Source organism: Muntiacus reevesi, chromosome 2 (genome assembly GCF_963930625.1).
Source record: "Muntiacus reevesi chromosome 2, mMunRee1.1, whole genome shotgun sequence".
Classification (NCBI taxonomy): Eukaryota; Metazoa; Chordata; class Mammalia; order Artiodactyla; family Cervidae; genus Muntiacus; species Muntiacus reevesi.
This window is the reverse complement of record NC_089250.1, coordinates 274,284,696-274,305,326: the sequence shown is the minus strand read 5'-3', so window position 1 is coordinate 274,305,326 and position 20,631 is coordinate 274,284,696. Positions and strand designations below refer to the sequence as shown.

The window sequence follows — 20,631 nt, the reverse complement described above, 5'->3', positions numbered from 1 at the left end:
GGGAAGGACCAAGCTTCCCCCACTCCTGCAAATTCCCTTAACCCTTCAGATTCTCCTCATGGGACAAAGACCTCAGTTCCCACCAGAGGGACCGTCCAAAATTTTTATCAGCTGAGCTGCCCCTGATATCAGAGTCAATTTGAGCATTATTTGGTCTATATTTTAGCTAGAAAACTAAGACTACAGAAACGAATAATGGCTTTTTGACACAGGATGACCCTTACATTCTTTAGACTCTGGAGAAAACTGGTTAAAATGAAATTTTCTTTCCCTTGGAAACTACAAAATCGTTTCTTTTTGCATATGCATTTAAAACCAACTAGCTTGTTAAAAGGCCTGCCTAGGGAAAAGGTTGAAGTTAACCCTTTCCTAGTCCTTGAAATATACTCCCCACTTTGCCTGAGACCTCACTCAGCCTTGGACAAATCAGAACATCAGGCCAAACAAACAAACAAACAAAAAAGGGTCAATGAGATGTTTTAACTCTCAGGCAGGAAACTATGAGGTCTCTGTCTCTCTGTTTGGATTTACGTATGTCTCAGTGTGCACTCTTTTTTTAATTTTCATAATATTGCTGAAGTTGTAAATGAGTTCTAATTTAATTAGCCTAAAGAAAAGTAAGCGCTTACAAATCAGACAGTTTTAACTGCAAGAGAAATTAACCTAAATGAATTTCAGATGCACGTGAACTGGGAAATATTCAATATTAAATACTGAGTATTAATGTTTGTTTGCTAATCTAATGTAGATATGTCTAAGACTCATTAAGCACAGTGTTTTCATTGTGCCTAGGTTTATTATAAGTTAAATGTTGTTATATTTTTATATCTGTTACAAGTTTGTCAACAAGGAAAGTATCTCTAGGAAAGGAAAAAAAGAAAAACTTCAAAGAAAATATAAAAGAGATATGAGCTTTCAGAGAAACTCTTAAGAATAATTATACTTTAGAAATGTCTGTCTAAAACATCCTCCAGATTGTGGTAACCTGAATTTCTAGGACTGTGCTAAACTAAGTGATGGAAGTTTATTGAATATCTAGGTCATTTCCAAATAAAAGAAGATTCTGAATCATTCATTCCTAAGGACTAACTTCCTCTTACAGAGAAACTAGAGATTTTGGACTATTCATGAATAATGCTTGATGCCATCCTGAGATATTCTCTAGAATTTTTTTTTTTTTTTTTTTTTTAAGAATTATCACTGGTATTTATGTTCACCAATGTACAGAATGCTCAAGTTCTTGGTTGCTTAAGGAAAGTAGGATGTATATTTACAGTAAAGAAGGTATGAGGAATGAAATTACATTTTATGAAGGGAAAAGGAAGTAGGTCTGACTTACAGGTGGCTGTTTCAGGGTGGGAGAACAAAGTAATGGGCACAGAAAGTGATAAGAAGGTTTCATGGAAAGTGGACCCCAAGGGAAGAGTTTTGTTCATAAATACGTTTTCTTGAGATGTTGAGCTGCCTTTGATGATGGATTTTAAGTTCCTTTACTTCTGAAGTGATCTGCTCTATGTTTACCTTTGAAATCTTCTTTGTTACTTTGGCTATGTGAATATAATATTTCCGAGCGATCTATATGATTTTATCTGACTTGAGTTTTATAACCCCTTTTGATATTGGTCAACAAAACTTCCTAAATAACTTGACTTCTTGCTGACTTTGGAATTCTTCAAAGGGCCCCTGAGACATCCCAGGGAGCTATTAAACTACCTGCGTTCATTGGACATGTTAAATTATATGGGAAGTACTCTTGAAGGGGTGATAAATCTTCTCAGATTATACTATATGGTGCCTGTTACTAATATAGATATCCTAAACTTATGTGGAGTTCATATAGATCTGATATGCCCTAATAAAATGTGGTCAACTATAATTCTAGTTATCCTGTTAAAGTGTTACAAGTCATAGCAATGACCAAGCTACATTGTCAGTTGCAGTTTAATCAGATTTAAACATGCCTTCGGTGGTTTCACTCTGATGCCTTTGTAAGAATAGTGCTACTTCATGATTTATGGAAAAGATATTTTATGGTTAACCGATGAACAAGTTTTGTTTGCTATCTGGTAAGCTGGTACCAGACTGGAATTTAGTCTACTCTCTATGCTAATAGAACAGAGTTTTCTTAGAATGCAGCTTTCAAGAAGACATTATGAATTTCTTTGCCTTTAAGTGATTTATATTCATTTTAAAAATCTTTTGTTACTTTGGTAAAGTAAATAAGCATTACTTAAGATTATGGTACATGTAGACAAAGCTCATTCTTCTTGTAAAAAAATAACCCCTCATGGTTATGCTTTTGCCATCCTGATGTCCTTAAAATATGGCCATAGCCTGCTCCTGAATCGCAGAATTAAAAATGGGTGAACAATAGATGTAAATCAAAGAGTCAGTGCTATGGGAAATCCAAGATGGCTGCCTGGCTTCTCCCAGTTCCCTGACAAATCTCACTTTTATTTGATGTGTTAAAGCCTTCCCTGGCTACAGGGTTAATGCCCTCATAAAGATAAAAAATTGTTTCACTGAATATTAAGTTTTGTTCATTGTTAAACTAAGTTTCTAGTTTTGTTAATTAAAGTCTAGTGTTTACTAAGACTCACTTCTGAGATAGTTTCTTGTTATGTTATATTTCTAAAAGATTTAATTAAATTGTTAAAAAGGACACCATAAGTTTCTTTCTAAAGCTAATCTCAGTAAACAATTTTCAGATAAAGATTAGATGCTCCATGATATGCAACCATGAGATACAACCAGTCAGATGACCTGGGGTATACTGCTCTACCTAATGAAAGTTCTTGACTTACCATTCTTACTTATGACCTGACTACTAACTGCTAGCTATAGCTATATTATTTTCTATGTTGCTTCTTTCAGAAGATGGTTTCTTAGGTTACTAAATCTGTGACTGAGCCTGTGATAAAATGTTGATATGCAGTTCCATATGCTATTAATTGTTGTAATAATGTAACTCTAGATATGGGAAGAAGGAACAAGAGGGAATATTCTCTGGGACCAAGAGGCTAGTAAGACAAGTATGATCCAAAGACTTTTGCTACTCACAAGGCCTGCTCTAGAAACAGCACATTGAGTGGTCTATCAGTGGAACCTTCCCTAGGCCTGGGAATGAGCCTTCCCAGTGCTGTGGGACACAATGGCCAAGAAATGCCCCCAAAGCATGGTCGAATATGTGGCTACAAAGGGACCCTGCTGACTGGACTCTGCCAGCTGTCTCTACAAGGATGACATCATACCACTGCAAGTTCCTGACTTTCAACATCCCACAAAAGGAGTTCAGAGTAGAGCTCAGAAATAAGGCACTCTGTGCTCTGGAAAAAACCCAGAAGAATTGGCCTTCTGATAGTCAGATACTTTCAGGTAAAGATTTTATGAGCACAAATTCTTGCTTCTTCTTGTGCCTAGAGCAACACTAGCGTCACGAAACAATGTCCAGTCCTGGTTCTCCTGGCTAGCCTATGAGCAACTTTTCTACTTTTTCATCTTTGGGTCATGTACCCTTAACTTTATTATTTTTTTTAAATAAAGTTTTATTAAGGTATAAAGGAGATAGAGAAAGCTTCTGACATAGGCATCAGAAGGGGGCAAAAGAGTACCCAACTTTCTTGTAAAGTTTGTTTCTTCTAAAATATCACAAATGTCCAAGTGGTCGTGCAAGAATATTCCCTGACCAACACCTAGACAATGTGGAAACAAGTCACCTTATCATTCCATGGACTCTCATTGCCCTCCATAAATGCACCCTGACAGAACAGGCAAAGGGAACTCAGATTCCCATGGCACCCCTGCTCAGCCTGAAGAAGCCAGAGCGGTCATCGCCCCTTTTTCCTTGAAACTGGAATCCCAAATGTGTGAGAAGGGAAATGGGTAGATAGTTAGACATGAACAGGGTATCAACAAGGGCCAAAGTATTGGCCCTAAAAATAAAGAGAGGGAGGTATGTGGTGACCCAGGGACAAAAGAGTAGATAAAACCAAGGAGGGTCTTGGAATGCAGGAATGGAAAAACAAGACCCCTTAGCATCTTTCCCTCCCCCACGTCGTAGCTGTTGATGGATTTCAGGTCCTTCTGAGCAGCATAAACTGTCTCCCCTCCTACCCCATAAGGAGAATGTATTTTTCTTACTCTGCCTCCCACCTAGTATATGTGCCTCATCCATTCAGCAAATGATCCACAAGACCCCTATCCCACTCTTTGTACCCTGGCTATGCAAGTGGACTGAGGACCCCTGATCAACATCCTTTCTCATTTGAACTGGCCTGCTGTTCTAACAGCGTCCCCCGTTCTAATAAACTTTATTTCCCTCTCATTTTGTCTCATGTCTGGAAATTCTTTTCCAACCCGAGCCCAGACCACAAGAAAGGTTACTATCCTATTCAGTTCAGTTCAGTTCAGTCGCTCAGGTGTGTCCGACTCTCTATGTCCCCATGAATCGCAGCACACCAGGCCTCCCTGTCCATGACCAACTCCCGGAGCTTAATCAAATTCATGTCCATCGAGTCGGTGATGCCATCCAGCTATCTCATCCTCTGTCATCCCCTTTTCCTCCTGCCCCCAGTCACTCCCAGCATCAGGGTCTTTTCCAATGAGTCAACTCTTAGCATGAGGTGGCCAAAGTATTGCAGCTTGAGCATCAGTCCTTCCAGTGAACACCCAGGACTGATCTCCTTTAGGATGGACTGCTTGGATCTCCTTACAATCCAAGGCACTCTCAAGAGTCTTCTCCAACACCACAGTTCAAAAGCATCAATTCTTCCGTGCTCAGTTTTCTTCACAGTTCAACTCTCATATCCATACATGACCACTGGAAAAACCATAGGCTCTACTAGATGGACAATTGTTGGCAAAGTAATGTCTCTGCTTTTTAATATGCTGTCTAGGTTGGTCATAGCTTTCCTTCCAAGGACTAAGCGTCTTTTAATTTACTATTCTATTCGACCCATTAAAATTTGTAAAACAATTAAAGTTCCAACTTAAGTATGAATTCTTACCTTACTATTCTATTTCCTTGCGGTTCAAAATCGTCATTTATCGAGCAGAATTTTCAACATTACTAACTCAAATAACCTTGCTAAAAATGTGGCACTTTGGCCCCACTTCAGAACTCTTGTCTCAGAATACACTTAAAAAAAAAAAAAAAAATCCTGTTTCTTTGGTAAACAATGTATCCTATGTCACACGAGTAGAACACTGAAAAATCAATATGCTAATGTTTCCCAGATGGTTTTATAATTGCTTTTCCAGATGAGAGTAGTTTCTCTAATGCTTTGTGGATCATAACTCATCCTCTGTTCTTCACATTAGAAATTGGGTAGAAAAGATTACTGTGTAAAAAATATATTTTGTAGCACCAGCCAAGGCACTACTTCACGACCAGGTCTCTGAACTTCCTGTTTTCATCTTGGGTCACATTAGGAAGACTTCCAACGGCCACATGGCATCTGTACTTTGTATTTCAGGGATGGCTGACGTTCCGGGATGTGACCATAGATTTCACTCAAGAGGAGTGGGAGTGCCTGGACCTCGGTCAGCGGGAATTGTACAGGGACGTGTTGTTAGAGAATTACGGGAACCTGGCCTCCTTGGGTAAGGATAACTGCCTTCCAGAATCGCTTATCCACCCACTGGGATTTTGTTCTGTCATTCCAAGAATGTTTTCTGGCATTTTCTGCTTCCCACAGTAGTTCCAGGTCTCTGCTTTCTAGGGGAAAATGGGTATTTGTGACTTTAGGAAGAAAAGTGATGATTCATGATGACTCGTTATGCTGGTGATGTTTTTCTTCCTTGAGGTACTCTGCCTCCTTCATTCTAGGTTAGTGTTAATTGTGTAAGTTCTGTGGCGTTAAATAGGTGCACACTTTCTTAATTTCACATCGATACTACTTACATTTGCCTTAGTACTAGTTGACCAGAATGTCAGGATCTGATTGTTAGGTGTTTGTTACTATTGTATGATGGCTTTGAATAAAGTATTTCAGGAAATGTTTTCTAGGACAAAGTGCGTTGTCATCTCACCTGAATACAAACTGGATTCGATACTGATAAATCTCTAACAACACAAATTTTCCTTTCTCTGATCAACAGGGCTTGTCTCTAAACTGGACCTGGTCACCTTTCTGGAGCAATTGAAGGATCCAAGGAATATAAGGAGAAAGGAGACAACAGCCTTTTACCCAGGTAGTTATGAATGGATGGAGATGAAGACTCAGATGAGTGGTCCAAGGAGCTGCGAGGAATTTATCCTTCATCACATGGCTTTGGAAGATTCGCTTCAGTGGAAGTGGTTTTTGAAAACCTGGGTTTGTGTCTGCTAGTGTCATAGAAATGTATCACTTGCCTCATTCTGTCTCTTATATCATTCATGAATTTATCTCCAGTGATTACTTTTCTCCATCACAGTGTGAACTAAAAGTCTCCTCTTGGCTTGTGACAAACTGCACTCATTAATTGCTCTTCAATTTCTTTGGGGCCCTAGAAAAACTCTGCCCATTTCTGAGTAACTGTATGACAGTCGTTTTCAAGTTTCCCTCTACCTCTGGACAGAAATGTGTAAGTGGAGTGGTAGACAAACTGCCAAACTTCTGGGAATACTGGGTATGGGTTTCTATTCTCTGATTTATAATTTCTTATTCACTGGGAGCGACATATATGACCTTCTAAATAAATTTCAAATTCAAGTAATTTTTCACTGCAGAAAGCAAAACCTTGTGAAAATGAAAGAATGCACATCTCATGTTGACTTCAAAGTTTCTCTTTTACTTTTATGATCTCATATTAAATATCTTTAGTGTATTGATCTAATTCTAACTTGCTAAAATACCTTATTATATTCTTTTACCTCATAGAATTTTAAAATATATTGACATGAACTCTCAGCACATTTTCCACTATACTATTAATGGTTGATTCAAACTATGACAATTTTTAGGTTATATAAAGAAATCCTTATTAAAAGTTCTAATTGGAATGTAGCTTTTTTCCAATTGTGTGCTCCTAAACAGCAAAGAGAACCAATTATACATATCAGTCAGTTCAGTTTCGTCACTCAGTCGAGTCTGAGTCTGCGATCCATGGTCTGCAGCAAGCCAGGCTTCCCTGTCCATCACCAAGTCCCAGAGCCTGCTCAAACTCTTGGCCATCGAGGTAGTGATGCCATCCAACCATCTCATCCTCTGTCGTCCCCTTGTCCTCTCATCTTCAGTCTTTCCCAGCATCAGGGTCTTTCTCAGTGGGTCAGTTCTTCATATCAGGTGGCCAAAGTATCGGAGTTTCAGCTTCACCATGTTGTTCCAATGAATATCCAGGACTGATTTCCTTTAGGATGGAGTGGTGTGATCTTCCAGTTCAAGGGACTCTCAAGAGTCTTCTCCAACAACACAGTTCAAAAGCATCAATTTTTCGGCACTCAGCTTTCTTCGTGGTCCAGATCTCACATCCATACATGACTACTAGAGAAACCATAGCTTTGACAACATGGACCATTTTCAAAAGTAATGTTTCTGCTTTTTAATATGCTCCCTAGGTTGGTCATAGCTTTTCTTCCAAGGAGCAAGCGTCTTTTATTTTCATGGCTGTAGTCACCATCTGCAATGATTTTGGAACCCCCAAAATAAAGTCTGTCACTGTTAACATTGTTCCTCCCACTGTTTGCCATGAAAGGATATGACTGGTGCCATGATCTTCGTTTTTTGAAGGTTGCGTTTGAGGCCAGCTTTTGCACCCGCTTCTTTCAGTTTCATGAGGAGACTCTGCAGTTCCTCTTCGCTTTCTGCTATAAGGGTGTTGTCATCTGTATATCTGAGATTATGGATATTTCTCCCTGAAATCTTGATTCCAATTTGTGCTTCATCCAACCCGGAATGTTGCACGATGTACTGTACATATAAGTTAAATAGGCAGGGTAACAGTATACAGCCCTGACGTACTCCTTTCCCAATTTGGAATCCGTCCATTGTCACATGTCCAGTTCTCACTGTTGCTTCTTGACATGCATACAGATTTCTCAGGAGGCAGGCAAGGTAGTCTGGTGTTCTCATCTCTTTAAGAATTTTCCACAGTTTCTTGTGAGCCACATAATCAAAGCCTGTGGTGTAGTCAATACAGCAGATGTGGTTGTTTTTCCAGAACTCTTTTGCTTCTTATATGATCCAAGGGATGTTGGCAATTTGATCTCTGGTTCCTCTGCCATTTCTAAATCCAGCTTGCACATCTGGAAGCTCTCAGTTCACGCACTGTCAAAGCCTCACTGGGAGAATTTTGAGCCTGTGCTATTGTTTGAAATGAGAGAAATTGTGTAGTAGTTTGAGTGTTCTTTGGCATTGCCTTTCTTTGTGATTGGAATGAAAACTGACCTTTTCCCATCCTGAGGCCACTGCTGAGTTTTCAAAGTTTGCTGGCTTATCTAGTGCCGAACTTTAACATTATCCTCTTTTAGGACTTGAAATAGCTGAGCTGGAGTTCCATCACCTGCACTAGCTTTGTTGGTAGTAATGCCTTCTAAGACCGACTTGACTTTGGATGCCAGGATGTCTGTTCCTAGGTGAGTGATCACACCATCGCGGTTATCTCAGTCATTATCTCAGATTTTTTGTATAGTTCTTCCATGTATTCTTGCCAACTTTTCTTATTATCTTATGCTCCTTTTAGGTCCATCCTGTTTCTGTCCTTTATTGTTCCCATCTTTGCTTGAAATATTCCCAGTGCCTCTAATTTCCTTAAAGAGATCTCTAGTCTTTACCGTTGTATTGATTTCCTTCCCATTTAGGTCTCCACAGAGCAATGAGTAGAGTTCCCCCTTTCTCTAGTCATAGTTTTAAAGTCTCTCTTCTTATTTAATTTATTAAAACTAGTACTTTATTAAGTTTCTCTTATTTGTTTCAGCTTCCTTGGACACTGTCTTATGTGTCCTCAGTTTCTGATTAGTTCTTTGTCACTATCACTTATGATTTTTAGACTGAAGCATCTAATAGAACATTCTCAGAAACACGTGAGGCAAGAGGTAGATTTACGAATTATTAGGCACCTAGGATTTGTGAAAGTGTTTGATGTCTCCCTTAAGAGGACTAAAAGCGGGAAGTAATCATTAGATTGCCTATCACCTCTGAATTCAGTGGTGTTTGGAGGTTTTTATCTTGTTTCTTCCCCTACAACCTGTTTCTTTGCCATATCATTTTGTCCAGCTTCAGTTTGCGGTCTCTCTTTTGAAGGCTACAGGAACCTAGTTAGTCTTCCTTCTGGTGTCTGCACCTTGGTGGGTGAGGTTGGTGCCAAAGTATGTGCCCTTATCCTCTTGATCTGGGCTTTGATTGCTGTTAACCGTGACCAGGGCCTGCTGTGGATATTCAGGGCTGTTTCCCCATTGTTCTGTGGTTGTTACTGCCCTCTCTCTGGTGGTTCCTGCTCCCAACATGGTGGAACAGAGCCCCCAGACCTGAATCTTAGCTGTGATTCTGATCTGTGTTGTGAGGCAAGTGGGACTGGAGCACCCGCACATGGAGAAAAGTCACTGAGTATTACTTCTCTGGGGATGTTCACTCAGGGTGTGCTCTGGTTCCCCCTCCCATGAGTTCTGCAGGCTCTCATGTGATGTAGTGTTGGCACTGCTCTTGGACCCACCTTAACCATGGGCATGATGGCCCATGGCCCTGGTGTCTCGCAAATGTTGTTTTCACAAGTCACCGGCATAGATTCAGTCAAGTCAGGTCCTGGGATTGCATTCAATGTCGAGCTGGACCTGCTGTGGTGCTCGGGGGCAGTTCAGGCTCTATCCTGGCCCAGCCCCCTTGTGTGGGAGCCCACAGAGTCTACAGCAGCTAGAGCTACCCCTGCCTTGACTGAGAGAGCGCTGGTAGGTGATTCAGATTCTCTGTACGAGCTGAGGTTGCACGAGCGGTCGTGGGTGTAAGACCGTGGCTTCTGTTACTGCAGGGAGAGGTGTCAGCTTTTCTTCTTCATCCCTGGGGCTCAGCTGTGCTTTCAGCTCCATCTGAGCATTTGGGAAACTCACAGGTGTCTTCTCCTGAGCTGCCCCAGGGCACAGGAGTCTGCTGATTGTGGAGGAGGTCGATGGGGGAGGCCGTGGCTGGGGACTCAAGAGACCTACGTGGGTGGAGTTCTTCATAGTCCTTGGCGAGCAGGGTCCAGCACAAGGGACAAGGGATGCATTGGGCTTACTCGTTGGGCATCACTCACCAATGCCACTCTGCTCTCTGGTGGTTCAGGGTTCCACCACAAGCATCCCGTTTGCAGAGCTCTTCCCACAGCCCCATCCCTTCAGGATGTTTCCTCACAGCCATCCTCAATCCTCTGCCTGGGTCTGTTTTCTGAACCCCACATTTCAGCACCCAGCCCTTGTCTGCAGTGGTGGACATGCCTCTCAGGCTGGGTGGGCAGGGCCGGGGTCAGGACCCCGTGTGCAGGTCTCACCCTGTCCTGCTGCCACACGCTGGTTGCCATGTTCTCTCCCACAGAGAATGAGGCTCTCCTGTCCAACCTGAGTGCCCGACGAGGGGCTTCCCCGAATGTGGAGACCTCTTTTCACTTTCATGTCCCCACAGGGTTGCAGGCCCCATCCCACTTCCTCTCCTCTTCCTTTTCCTTCTTTCTCATGTCCTACCTGGCTCAGCAGGAATCTTTCTTGTTTCTTTAGATTTCGAGGGATCCCTGCTAGTGTTCCGCTGGGGTCTGTGAGAGTTGTTCCATTTCTCTTTCATTTGTGGAGAGAGAGATGATCTCCACATCTGCCTATGCCTCTGGCATCTTGATCCTTCCGTCTCTATTTTATTTTTAAACTAGCTAATGGTCATCAATTTTCTCTAAATCTTTAAAGGTATTCACGGAGAATAGCAAGTAAAATTATTTGTTTTTCGGTACCTTTCAGCTATGTCTCCACAAGACACCCAGGATTTGATGCCAAATAATCCAACATTAGAAGATGTATCCTCAAAAACAAACCTAGGAATATGTCAAATATTTCCCCTCAGAAACGTAAATTTAATGAAAGCCTGGGAATATACGAGAGTATATGAAAGACAGAGAGAATGCTTATATGGACATAAAGAAATGGAGACAGTTACACATAAAGCTAACACTACTGCAAAAAGAAATGAGCAATGTGAGTCAAATTGGGAAGAACACCCACTTCAGTCTTCAACATCTGCCGAGACGTGTAAGTGTTTAAGAAAAGATTTCCATCCCTTTTTGAGACATGCATGTTCTCTAAAATGAAACCTGGAAAATCTGGAAGGTAATCTAGTCTCTACTGCAAATACACATTCAGACAATTCTGAACTTAGGCTTTGACTAAACATACATTCAAGCATGTCTGAACACCTACAATTTAACAATGAGTGGGAAAACACACAATCTAATCAGTTGGAGGGATCCGTGAGCAGGGGGTCATTTTTCTTCCCCCAACAAATGTTTTCTCTCCTTTCCAAGATATATAATGTTGATGACAATGGAAGAGATGCAATCCATCATTGTTCAATACATATTGTGATATGGTTAATACAAAGCAACGTTGCATGTGCAATAAAATGAGTCAGACCTTAAGTAAGAGCTCCAGCTCCAATAATTACAAGAGTATTTTTGGTGGACTGAGAACGTATTCAGGCAATGAAACTGGGTTGAAGGAGACTCCAACCTTAAGAAACATCAGGGACTCAAATCTTCAATCAAGGATTCTAAAAGTCATAAAGGTAGAAATGCCTTTCATCAAATGTCAAGTTTTTCTCTCAATAAGAGTACCTGTACTGAAGAGAGGACTTGTACTGAATATGGTAAGGTTTCTAGTCAGTCTTCAGAACTTATTCAACTGCAGACTGTTCAGAATCCACAGAAAGAAAACAAGTGTAAGACATGTGGGAATGTATTTAGTAAGCCATCCAATCTAAATAAACATAGGAAAATTCATACAGGAAGGGAACCTTTCCAATGTACAGAATGTAGCAAAGCGTTTTAAAGGTCACTCAGTTCTTACTCAACATCGGCGGATTCATACTGGAGAGAAAGCTTATACATGTACAGAATGTAGCAAAGCCTTTACTTACAATTCAAGTCTTATTCAATATGGGCGGATTCATACTGGAGAGAAACATAAATGTACAGAATGTAGCAAAGCCTTTGTCTGTTCCTCAGAACAAATGGATCATCAGCAAACTCATACTGGAGAGAAGCCTTAATGTAAAGAATGCAAAGAATGTAAAAAAATATAAGTAATGTAACAAAGCCTTTATTCAGTACTCATCTCTAACCTACCATCAGGGAATTCATACTGGAGAGAGACCTTATAAATGTAAAGAATGTAACAAAGCCTTTATTCAATACTCATCTCTAACCTACCATCAGGGAATTCATACTGGAGAGAGACCTTATAAATGTAAAAAATGTAGCAAAGCCTTTATCCGTTGCTCACATCTTACCCAACATCAGCAAATTCATACTGGAGAGAAAGCTTATCATTGTGCAGAGTGTGGCCAAACCTTTATTTGTCACTCAGAGTTAATTGCACATCATCGTATCCATACTGGGGAGAAACCATACAAATGTAAAGAATATGGCAAAGCCTTTATTACGCATTCGGCCCTTAACATCACCAAATTCATACCGGGGATAGACGTTATACATGTAGAGAATGTGGCAAGGCTTTTATTAAGGTTTCTAGTCTTACTAAACATCGGCGAATCCGATGGAGAGACCATATTCATGTACTGAATGTGTCAAAGCCTTTGCTTACAACTCAACGCTTACTCAACATCAGCGAATTCATACTGGCGAGAGACCTCATAAATGTCAAGAATGTAACAAATGTAACAAATGTCAAGAATGTAACAAAGCCTTTCCTCGTCTCTCACTTCTTACTCAGCATCAGCGAGTGCATACCGGAGAGAGACCTTATAAATGTACAGAATGTGGCAAAGCCTTTGGTCACAACTCAACGCTTACTAAACATCAGCGAATTCATACTGGAGAGAGAACTTATAAATGTACAGAATGTGGCAAAGCCTTTGCTTACAACTCAATGCTTACTCAACATCGGGGAATTCATACTGGCGAGAGACCTCATAAATGTCAAGAATGTAGCAAAGCCTTTCCTCGTCTCTCACTTCTTACTCAGCATCAGCGAGTGCATACCGGAGAGAGACCTTATAAATGTACAGAATGTGGCAAAGCCTTTGGTCACAACTCAACGCTTACTAAACATCAGCGAATTCATACTGGAGAGAGAACTTATAAATGTACAGAATGTGGCAAAGCCTTTGCTTACAACTCAATGCTTACTCAACATCGGGGAATTCATACTGGCGAGAGACCTCATAAATGTCAAGAATGTAACAAAGCCTTTCCTCGTCTCTCACTTCTTACTCAGCATCAGCGAGTGCATACCGGAGAGAGACCTTATAAGTGTACTGAATGTGGCCAAGTCTTTGGTCAGAGTAGTCATCTCGCTAAACATCTGAGAAGACACTGGAGAGAAACCCTAGTAATGGAACATGTGCTGGAATAGGTTTTCCCAAAACATGCATCAGAAAACACAAGAGTTTATATAAGAAACCTACAGAGATGATGTAACAAATATGTCAAAAGGTATTTAATCAAATGTTAAATTGAAATAATTATCAGGGATTACATAGTAGAAGGCATGTCATCAATCCTCTTTTCTGAAGTTTCTCTGCAGGAGAATGACTGTAGGGAGTACTCTATAGTTAAACACATAGAAAATGGATATATTAGCATGAATTGTGAGATGAAGGTTGATGGTTAGAACGTTTCAATTCTTAGCAATGTATGTATGCTTGTTCACAGTGACGTGAACTGAGAGTATTTGAAGTGAATGTGACTCAGCACTCAAGTAATGCATACTATGCTTTGTTTCTGGTGTGTTTGCAAACGGAGGTTTTTGACGGTTTATTAAAGATTAGCCTTTTTATATTGTGTTGCAACCATTTCTATGTATCCTCCATTAGAAGATGAAGGGTACCATGATGTAAAATGGACAGTGAGCATCTAAATGGAGGTGTCTGTCATTGATGTGAAATATCTGGGAGTTGCCATGATGTCAGTGATCTTTCAATCTTTCCATATATTAAAGGAAAGCAGAAGCTGCTGGTAAGGTTTCAATGGTAATATCCTTGATTTGTAAGAAGAACACAATGACACTTCACTGCAATATTGATGTATCTTTATAATATCAACACTAGTCATGAATATTTCTGTGACAACCTATAAATGTATTAGAAACCCTTCCTAGAAAAGGCATGGAATTAGTGTATACCATGCTTGGTAAGTGCTTCCTAGGCTTTGTTTGGTAAGCTGTAAAAATCACAAATCTCACATCATTATAACAGAAAGATGAATATCTCTCTCTGTACTTTTGATCTGTATTTAATCATGGATCATACTGTGGATTGTAAAAGGTTTTATTTCAACTATGTGTTAAATTTAACAGATGGTTATGAATACCAGTGATTGACTTTTAGTGTTTCAGTTGATTGTAATGAATGAAATGTTAACCCACCAGCAACAATAACCTCTCCCACCTTATTTAAGGTTGTAGTGAGGAGACCACAACGAACTCTTTGGTAACACAGAGAGATGACATATGTGGAAATTACTTTGCTCACTGGCTTTAAACTTCTCATAACTTCATATATATTCCCTCATTTCTATGTTGTATCTCTTCTCCCATTTTTTAACTACTTGGATACTGTGATGGTTCTAATAAGAAGGATTATATAGAGTATTGTTGACAGTTTCCCTAAACTGCTCCATGCTGTTGCTGCCTCAGCATCTGTCTGGGGAGCAGGTAACCTGCAGTTCCCTGAACTCACAGAAGGCAGTCCTGTGAGCACCTGCACTAGATGATCATCTTCCTTGAGATCAGCAGTCTTGCTGAAACCCAGGGTCTATTCACAGGCCCCCCTTCAATCACACTGAGAGAGTCACTTTCTAGGGAGGTTGACAAGTCCGCGGGTCCTCAAGGAGAAAGGGATCTGGAATTCTCGAAAGAAAAAGCGTTTTTCTTTTTTACTCTATATTTCTGAGGATTATAACAATAATCTACCCTGCTTGATAACAGTCTCTGAAAAAAAAATTCTGGAGAATAATGTTATCTTAAAAGGTAAATTATTGGAGTGGGTCTAGTGAGGTCTTTACAACCTTCAGAAATTCTTTTGATTCCCTGTAATAACTAATTAAAAGGATATAAATCCATTGCTAACACTAGTGAGGATGCATTCTTTCTGCCCCTCTGATGTCTATGTCAAAAGCTTTCTCTATCTCTTTTATACTTTAATAAAACTGTTACACAAAAGCTCTGAACAATTAAGCCTCGTCTCTGGCCCCAGATTGAATTCTTCTCCTCAGGAGGCCAAGAATCCAGGCGTCTTTCATGGTTCCGCAGCAATCTTTCATCTTGGGGTCTCATCCAGGATTCTTCAGGGCAAGGTGAGGATGCTTGGAGGTCTGGTAGGTTGTGCTCTAGTGAACACGTTTCTGCTACACTTCACTAACTCTGCAGTGTGCTTGTGTAAATGAACGAGATTCCCTGCGTGAAGCAAGCGAGGAGGCCTGCTCTGCGGTTCCTCGGTGATCTCATACGCCTTAGGGCAGAAACCTGTTGGGGGTTTATACCGACCTGCCAATGACAAGAGGCAGCCAATGTCTCTTTCGGGCGCTGACTAGAAATGGGCAAAGCGTGTGGACCGAACTCTCCTTTCTCGGTCAAACTTTCCAGTCTCTTTGGCCATTTCATGACTTCTTGGGAGTTAGAACGATTAACCTATCTGTCAAATCCTAGACTTTCAAGGGACTTGTGATCTATGCTGTTACTGTGTGCTGTTACTTCGCTCCCCCACTTGGATTGGTAGTCAGGAAGCACCTAGCTTCACTAGGAATGGAAAGTCAGGAAGTGCCTAGCTTCGCTAGGTATGGGAAGTCAGGAAGCTAGATGGAGCTCTCGCTCCAAGAGCATCTCTGAGGATAACGGCTACTCGTATCGGAAGTGCAGTGGGTTTCTTCCTGTGGTAACACGCTCTCAGTGGACCAGAGGCCGCTTTCCAGGAGCTGTTGTCCCAACTCCTAGTTCTTTCCGTGGAATCGGAATAAGCTGGAAGGATGGCCCTAATAACTCAAGAACAAAAATCACTTTTTCCTCACAGGCGAGCCCTTCTCCATCTCTTTTGCTATCACTTACACTGGTGCGATGATGCTTGGAAGGAACATCTCAGTTTTATGTTTGTATCTGTCTTATTGTGGTCACGAATATAGTCAGGGTTGTGCCCACGTACTCAGGTGACGAAAGTTTCCCCCAGAGGTCTTAGCTTGGGAGGCATTCCGGAAAGTTACTCTGATGGCACCCCAGGTGGCATCAAAGGCAAGCAAGGTTTTAATGGCGAGGAGCTGGACGTCAATCAGGGATGCCATCAGGTCTGCCCCTGGTGCATCTCCACTCCATCTCTGTGGCAGAACCGGGAGGGACGAATGCGACGCCTGGATCGGTAAGGGACAGACTAGGTCTGACCAAGGAAGGAAAGCTTTGGAGTAAAGTCTGTCTACACCCCGATCTAGAGCAGAGAGGGACGCCTCCGGTAGAAAGATGGCACTGGCCACTTTTTTTCTCTCTTACAGATGGGAGCTAACTTTGCAACCTCACTCCTTTGAACTGTATCCTGAAAAACTGGGATAGACTTGATCCCCAGAGCGTAAAGGAGACACGCCTGATCTTGCTATGTGATACTGCATGGCCACGGTATGCTTGGAGGATGGCAAACGGTGGCCAGTTGGAGGGTCTCTTAATTATAGTACTGTTTTTAGACCGGTTCTGTAGAAAACAGGGGGAATGGGTAGAAGTAGCTTATGTGTTGCCCTTTTTCTCACTGTGAGGCATGCCAGACTTATGTCCTAAGAGTATAGATTTGACTGTGAAACCTTCAGCTCCCTCCTGTCCTCCTACTTTGCCCCCATACCCGGGACTCCCACCTGAGCAAACTGAAAGTCAGGGAACCGCCCCCCACCCCCCACCCCAGGAAGGTTTGCCTTGGTCTCAGTAAAAACCCAAACTGAGGTTCAAACGGCCCAAGTAGAGGTCCAAACAACTCCTATTCCAGTACAACTTCAGACTGCTCTGGTTTCAATAGAAACTCAGACCACCAAAGTAAGAGAACCTCAGACAGCAAAAACTAAGGGTGAAATACAGGATGAGATGGAGGACAGGAAACAGATTTAAAAAAAAAAAAAAAAAAGGTTTCTCCAATCTGTCCCTGGGATGGTATGCGCAGAGCAGCCAGAGAGGCTGAGGACAGCCACACAAGTTGTTGCCTCTTCATGAAGTACCCATCGGGAGAAATAGTCTGTGAGAATTAATAAGCTGTACTCTTATCAAGAAATATAAAGAATCAAGGAGGGTCTGGGAGACTATTTAAAGGACCCAGCAAAGTATATCGGAGAAGGCAATGGCACCCCACTCCAGTACTCTTACCTGGAAAATCCCATGGATGGAGGAGCCTGGTAGGCTGCAGTACATGCGGTTGCTTAGAGTCGGACACGACTGAGTGACTTCACTTTCTCGCATTGGAGGAGGAAATGGCAGCCCACTCTAGTGTTACTGCCTAGAGAATCCCAGGGACGGGGAATCTGGTGGGCTGCTGTCTAAGGGGTTGCACAGAGTCAGACACGACTGATGCGACTTAGCGGCAGGAGAAAGGTATATTAGAGTTTATACTTAACTGAAAATATGTTATCTCAACAATTTAGGGACCATATCCCCAAATAGCAGAAGTAATTATGGAATGAAAACAATGTCCTTTTCCCTTGGAAGCATAATCCTAAAAGAAATGGAAGGAATGAGTGTGTCAATATCTAAGCAGGTTGATAAGAAGTCCGGGGGTCCCCAAGGAGAGAGGGATCTGGAATTCTCAAGGAGGAAGGAAGGACAAAAGTTTGCTGTTTGTTGTTTTTTGTTTTTTTTTTTTACCCCATCTACATTCAGTTCAGTTCAGTTGCTCAGTCGTGTCCGACTCTTTGCAACCCCATGAATCGCAGCACGTCAGGCCTCCCTATCCATCACCCCCTCCCAGAGTCTACTAAACCCATGCCCATCGAGTCGGTGATGCCATCCATCCATCTCATCCTCTGTCGTCCCCTTCTCCTCCTGCCCCCAATTCCTCGCAGTATCAGGGTCTTTTTCAAGGAATCAACTCTTCGCATGAGGTGGCCAAAGTAATGCAGTTGCAGCTTCAGCATCAGTCCGTCCGTTGAACACCCAGGACTGATCTCTTTTAGGATGGACTGCTTGGATCTCCTTGCAGTCCCAGGGACTCTCAAGAGTCTTCTCCAGCACCATAGTTCAAAAGCATCAATTGTTTGGTGCTCAGCCTTCTTCACAGACCAACTATCACATCCATACATGACTACTGGAAAAACCATAGGCTTGACCAGACAGACCTTTGTTGGCAAAGTAATGTCTCTGCTTTGTAATATGCTATCTAGGTTGGTCATAACTTTCCTTCCAAGGGGTAAGTGTCTTTTAATTTCATGGCTGCAGTCACCATCTGCAGTGATTTTGGAGCCCCAAAAAATAAAGTCTAACACTGTTTCCACTGTCTCCCCATTTAGATCCCATGAGGTGATGGAGCCAGATGCCATGATCTTAGTTTTCTGAATGTTAAGCTTTAAGCCAACTTCTTCACTCTCCTCTCTCACTTTCATCAAGAGGCTTTTTAGTTCCTCTTCACTCTCTGACATAAGGATGTTGTCATCTGCATATCTGAGGTTGTTGACATTTCTCCCGGCAATCTTGATTCCAGCTTGTGCTTCATCCAGCCCAGAGTTTCTCATGATGTACTCTGCATAGACGTTAAATAAGCAGGGTGACAATATACAGCCTTGACATACTCCTTTTCCTATTTGCAACCAGTCTGTTGTTCCATGTCCAGTTCTAACTGTTGCTTCCTGACCTGCATACAGGTTTCTCAAGAGACAGGTCAGGTGGTCTGGAATTCCTATCTCTTTCGAATTTTCCAGAGTTTATTGTGATCCACACAGTTGAAGTATTTGGCATACTCAATAAAGCAGAAATAGATGTTTTTCTGGAGCTCTCTTGCTTTGTCGATGATCCAGCGGATATTGGCAATTTGATCTCTGTTTCCTCTGCTTTTTCTAAAACCAGCTTGAACATCTAGAAGTTCATGGTTCACCTATTATTGAAGCCTGGCTTGGAGAATTTTGAGCATTACTTTACTAGCGTGTGAGATGAGTGCAATTGTGCGGTAGTTTGAGCCTTCTTTGGGGTTGCCTTTCTTAGGGATTGGAATGAAAACTGACCTTTTCCAGTCCTGTGGCCACTGCTGAGTTTTCCAAATTTGTTGGCATATTGGGTGCAGCACTTTCACAGCATCATCTTTCAGGATTTGAAATAGCTCAACTGGAATTCCATGACATCCACTAGCTTTGTTCTTCGTGATGCTTTCTAAGGCCCACTTGACTTCACATTGCAGGATGTGTGACTCTAGGTGAGTGATCACACCATCGTGATTTTATGTGTCGTGAAGATCTTTTTTGTACAGTTCTTCTATGTATTCTTGACACCTCTTCTTCATATCTTCTGCTTCGGTTAGGTCCATAACATTTCTGTCCTTTATCGAACCCATCTTTCGTGAAATGTTCCCTTGGCATCTCTAGTTTTCTTGAAGAGATCTCTAGTCTTTCCCATTCTGTTGTTTTCCCCTCTTTCTTTGCATTGATCTGAGGAAGGCTTTCTTATCTCTCCTGACTATTTTTTGGATCTCTGCATTCAAATGGGAATAACTTTCCCTTTCTCCTTTGCTTTTCGCTTCTCTTCTTTTCACAGCTATTTGTAAGGCCTCCTCAGACAACCATCCTGCATTCTTAGGATTATATAAAAATTATCTATCCTGCTTGAAAACAGTCTCTGAAAAAAAAAACCTTCTGGCTAATCCTGTTACCTTAAAATATAAACTATGGGAGTTGGTCTAGTGAGGTCTTTACAACCTCCTGACATTCTTTTGATTCACTGTAATAACTATTTAAAAGTATATAACTCCAGTGCTAACACTAGCGAGGGGGCAATCTTTCTGCCCCTTCTGATGTCTATGTCAATAGCTTTGTCTATCTCTTTTATACTTTAATAAAGCTTTATTACACAAGAGCTCTATCCAGTCAAGCCTTGTCTCTGGCCCTGGATTGAATTCTTCTCCACTGGAGGCAAAGAATCCCGGCATCTTTGTGGTTCAGCAACAACCTTGCAGCACCCTCAAGGAGTTCACCAGAATCGTTTCCTTGGTTTAAATGGATTAATCCGCAATCAGCTTAGGGAGCCCAGAGCACTTCACCCAGGGTAACTTATAAAAGCTGAACTGCATGTACTCATGTTTTCTTTGCCTGATTCTAGCTTTGACCTCTCTCAGGAATTCCCTCCCTAAATCCTCCCCTACAGAGGGGTCTCAGGTACGATGAGTGTGAGGCCTTGAGCTCAGGACTCCTGGACGTTGGTTTGGGGGAAGAAACATCAGAATAAACGGAATTTGCTGATGACTCCATTCATGGCCCCACTGTAGACCTGCAGATTCACAAGTTCTTAGCGTGGGGACCTGACCA

General features: G+C 41.7%; 2 protein-coding genes across 2 annotated transcripts in view; both read left to right on the top strand.

Moving 5' to 3' along the window:
• LOC136157628 (KRAB domain-containing protein 5-like) overlaps nucleotides 1-20,631 on the top strand; it is a 55,405-nt gene that overhangs the window by 6,976 nt on the left and 27,798 nt on the right. The window lies entirely within an intron of this gene.
• On the top strand, nucleotides 12,235-13,933 carry LOC136161713 (zinc finger protein 420-like; the record flags this gene model as incomplete). The annotated part of the gene is made up of 2 exons (XM_065926737.1): nucleotides 12,235-12,586; nucleotides 12,750-13,933. Coding segments are annotated over 2 exons (1,125 nt in total), but the record flags the coding sequence as incomplete, so codon positions are not given.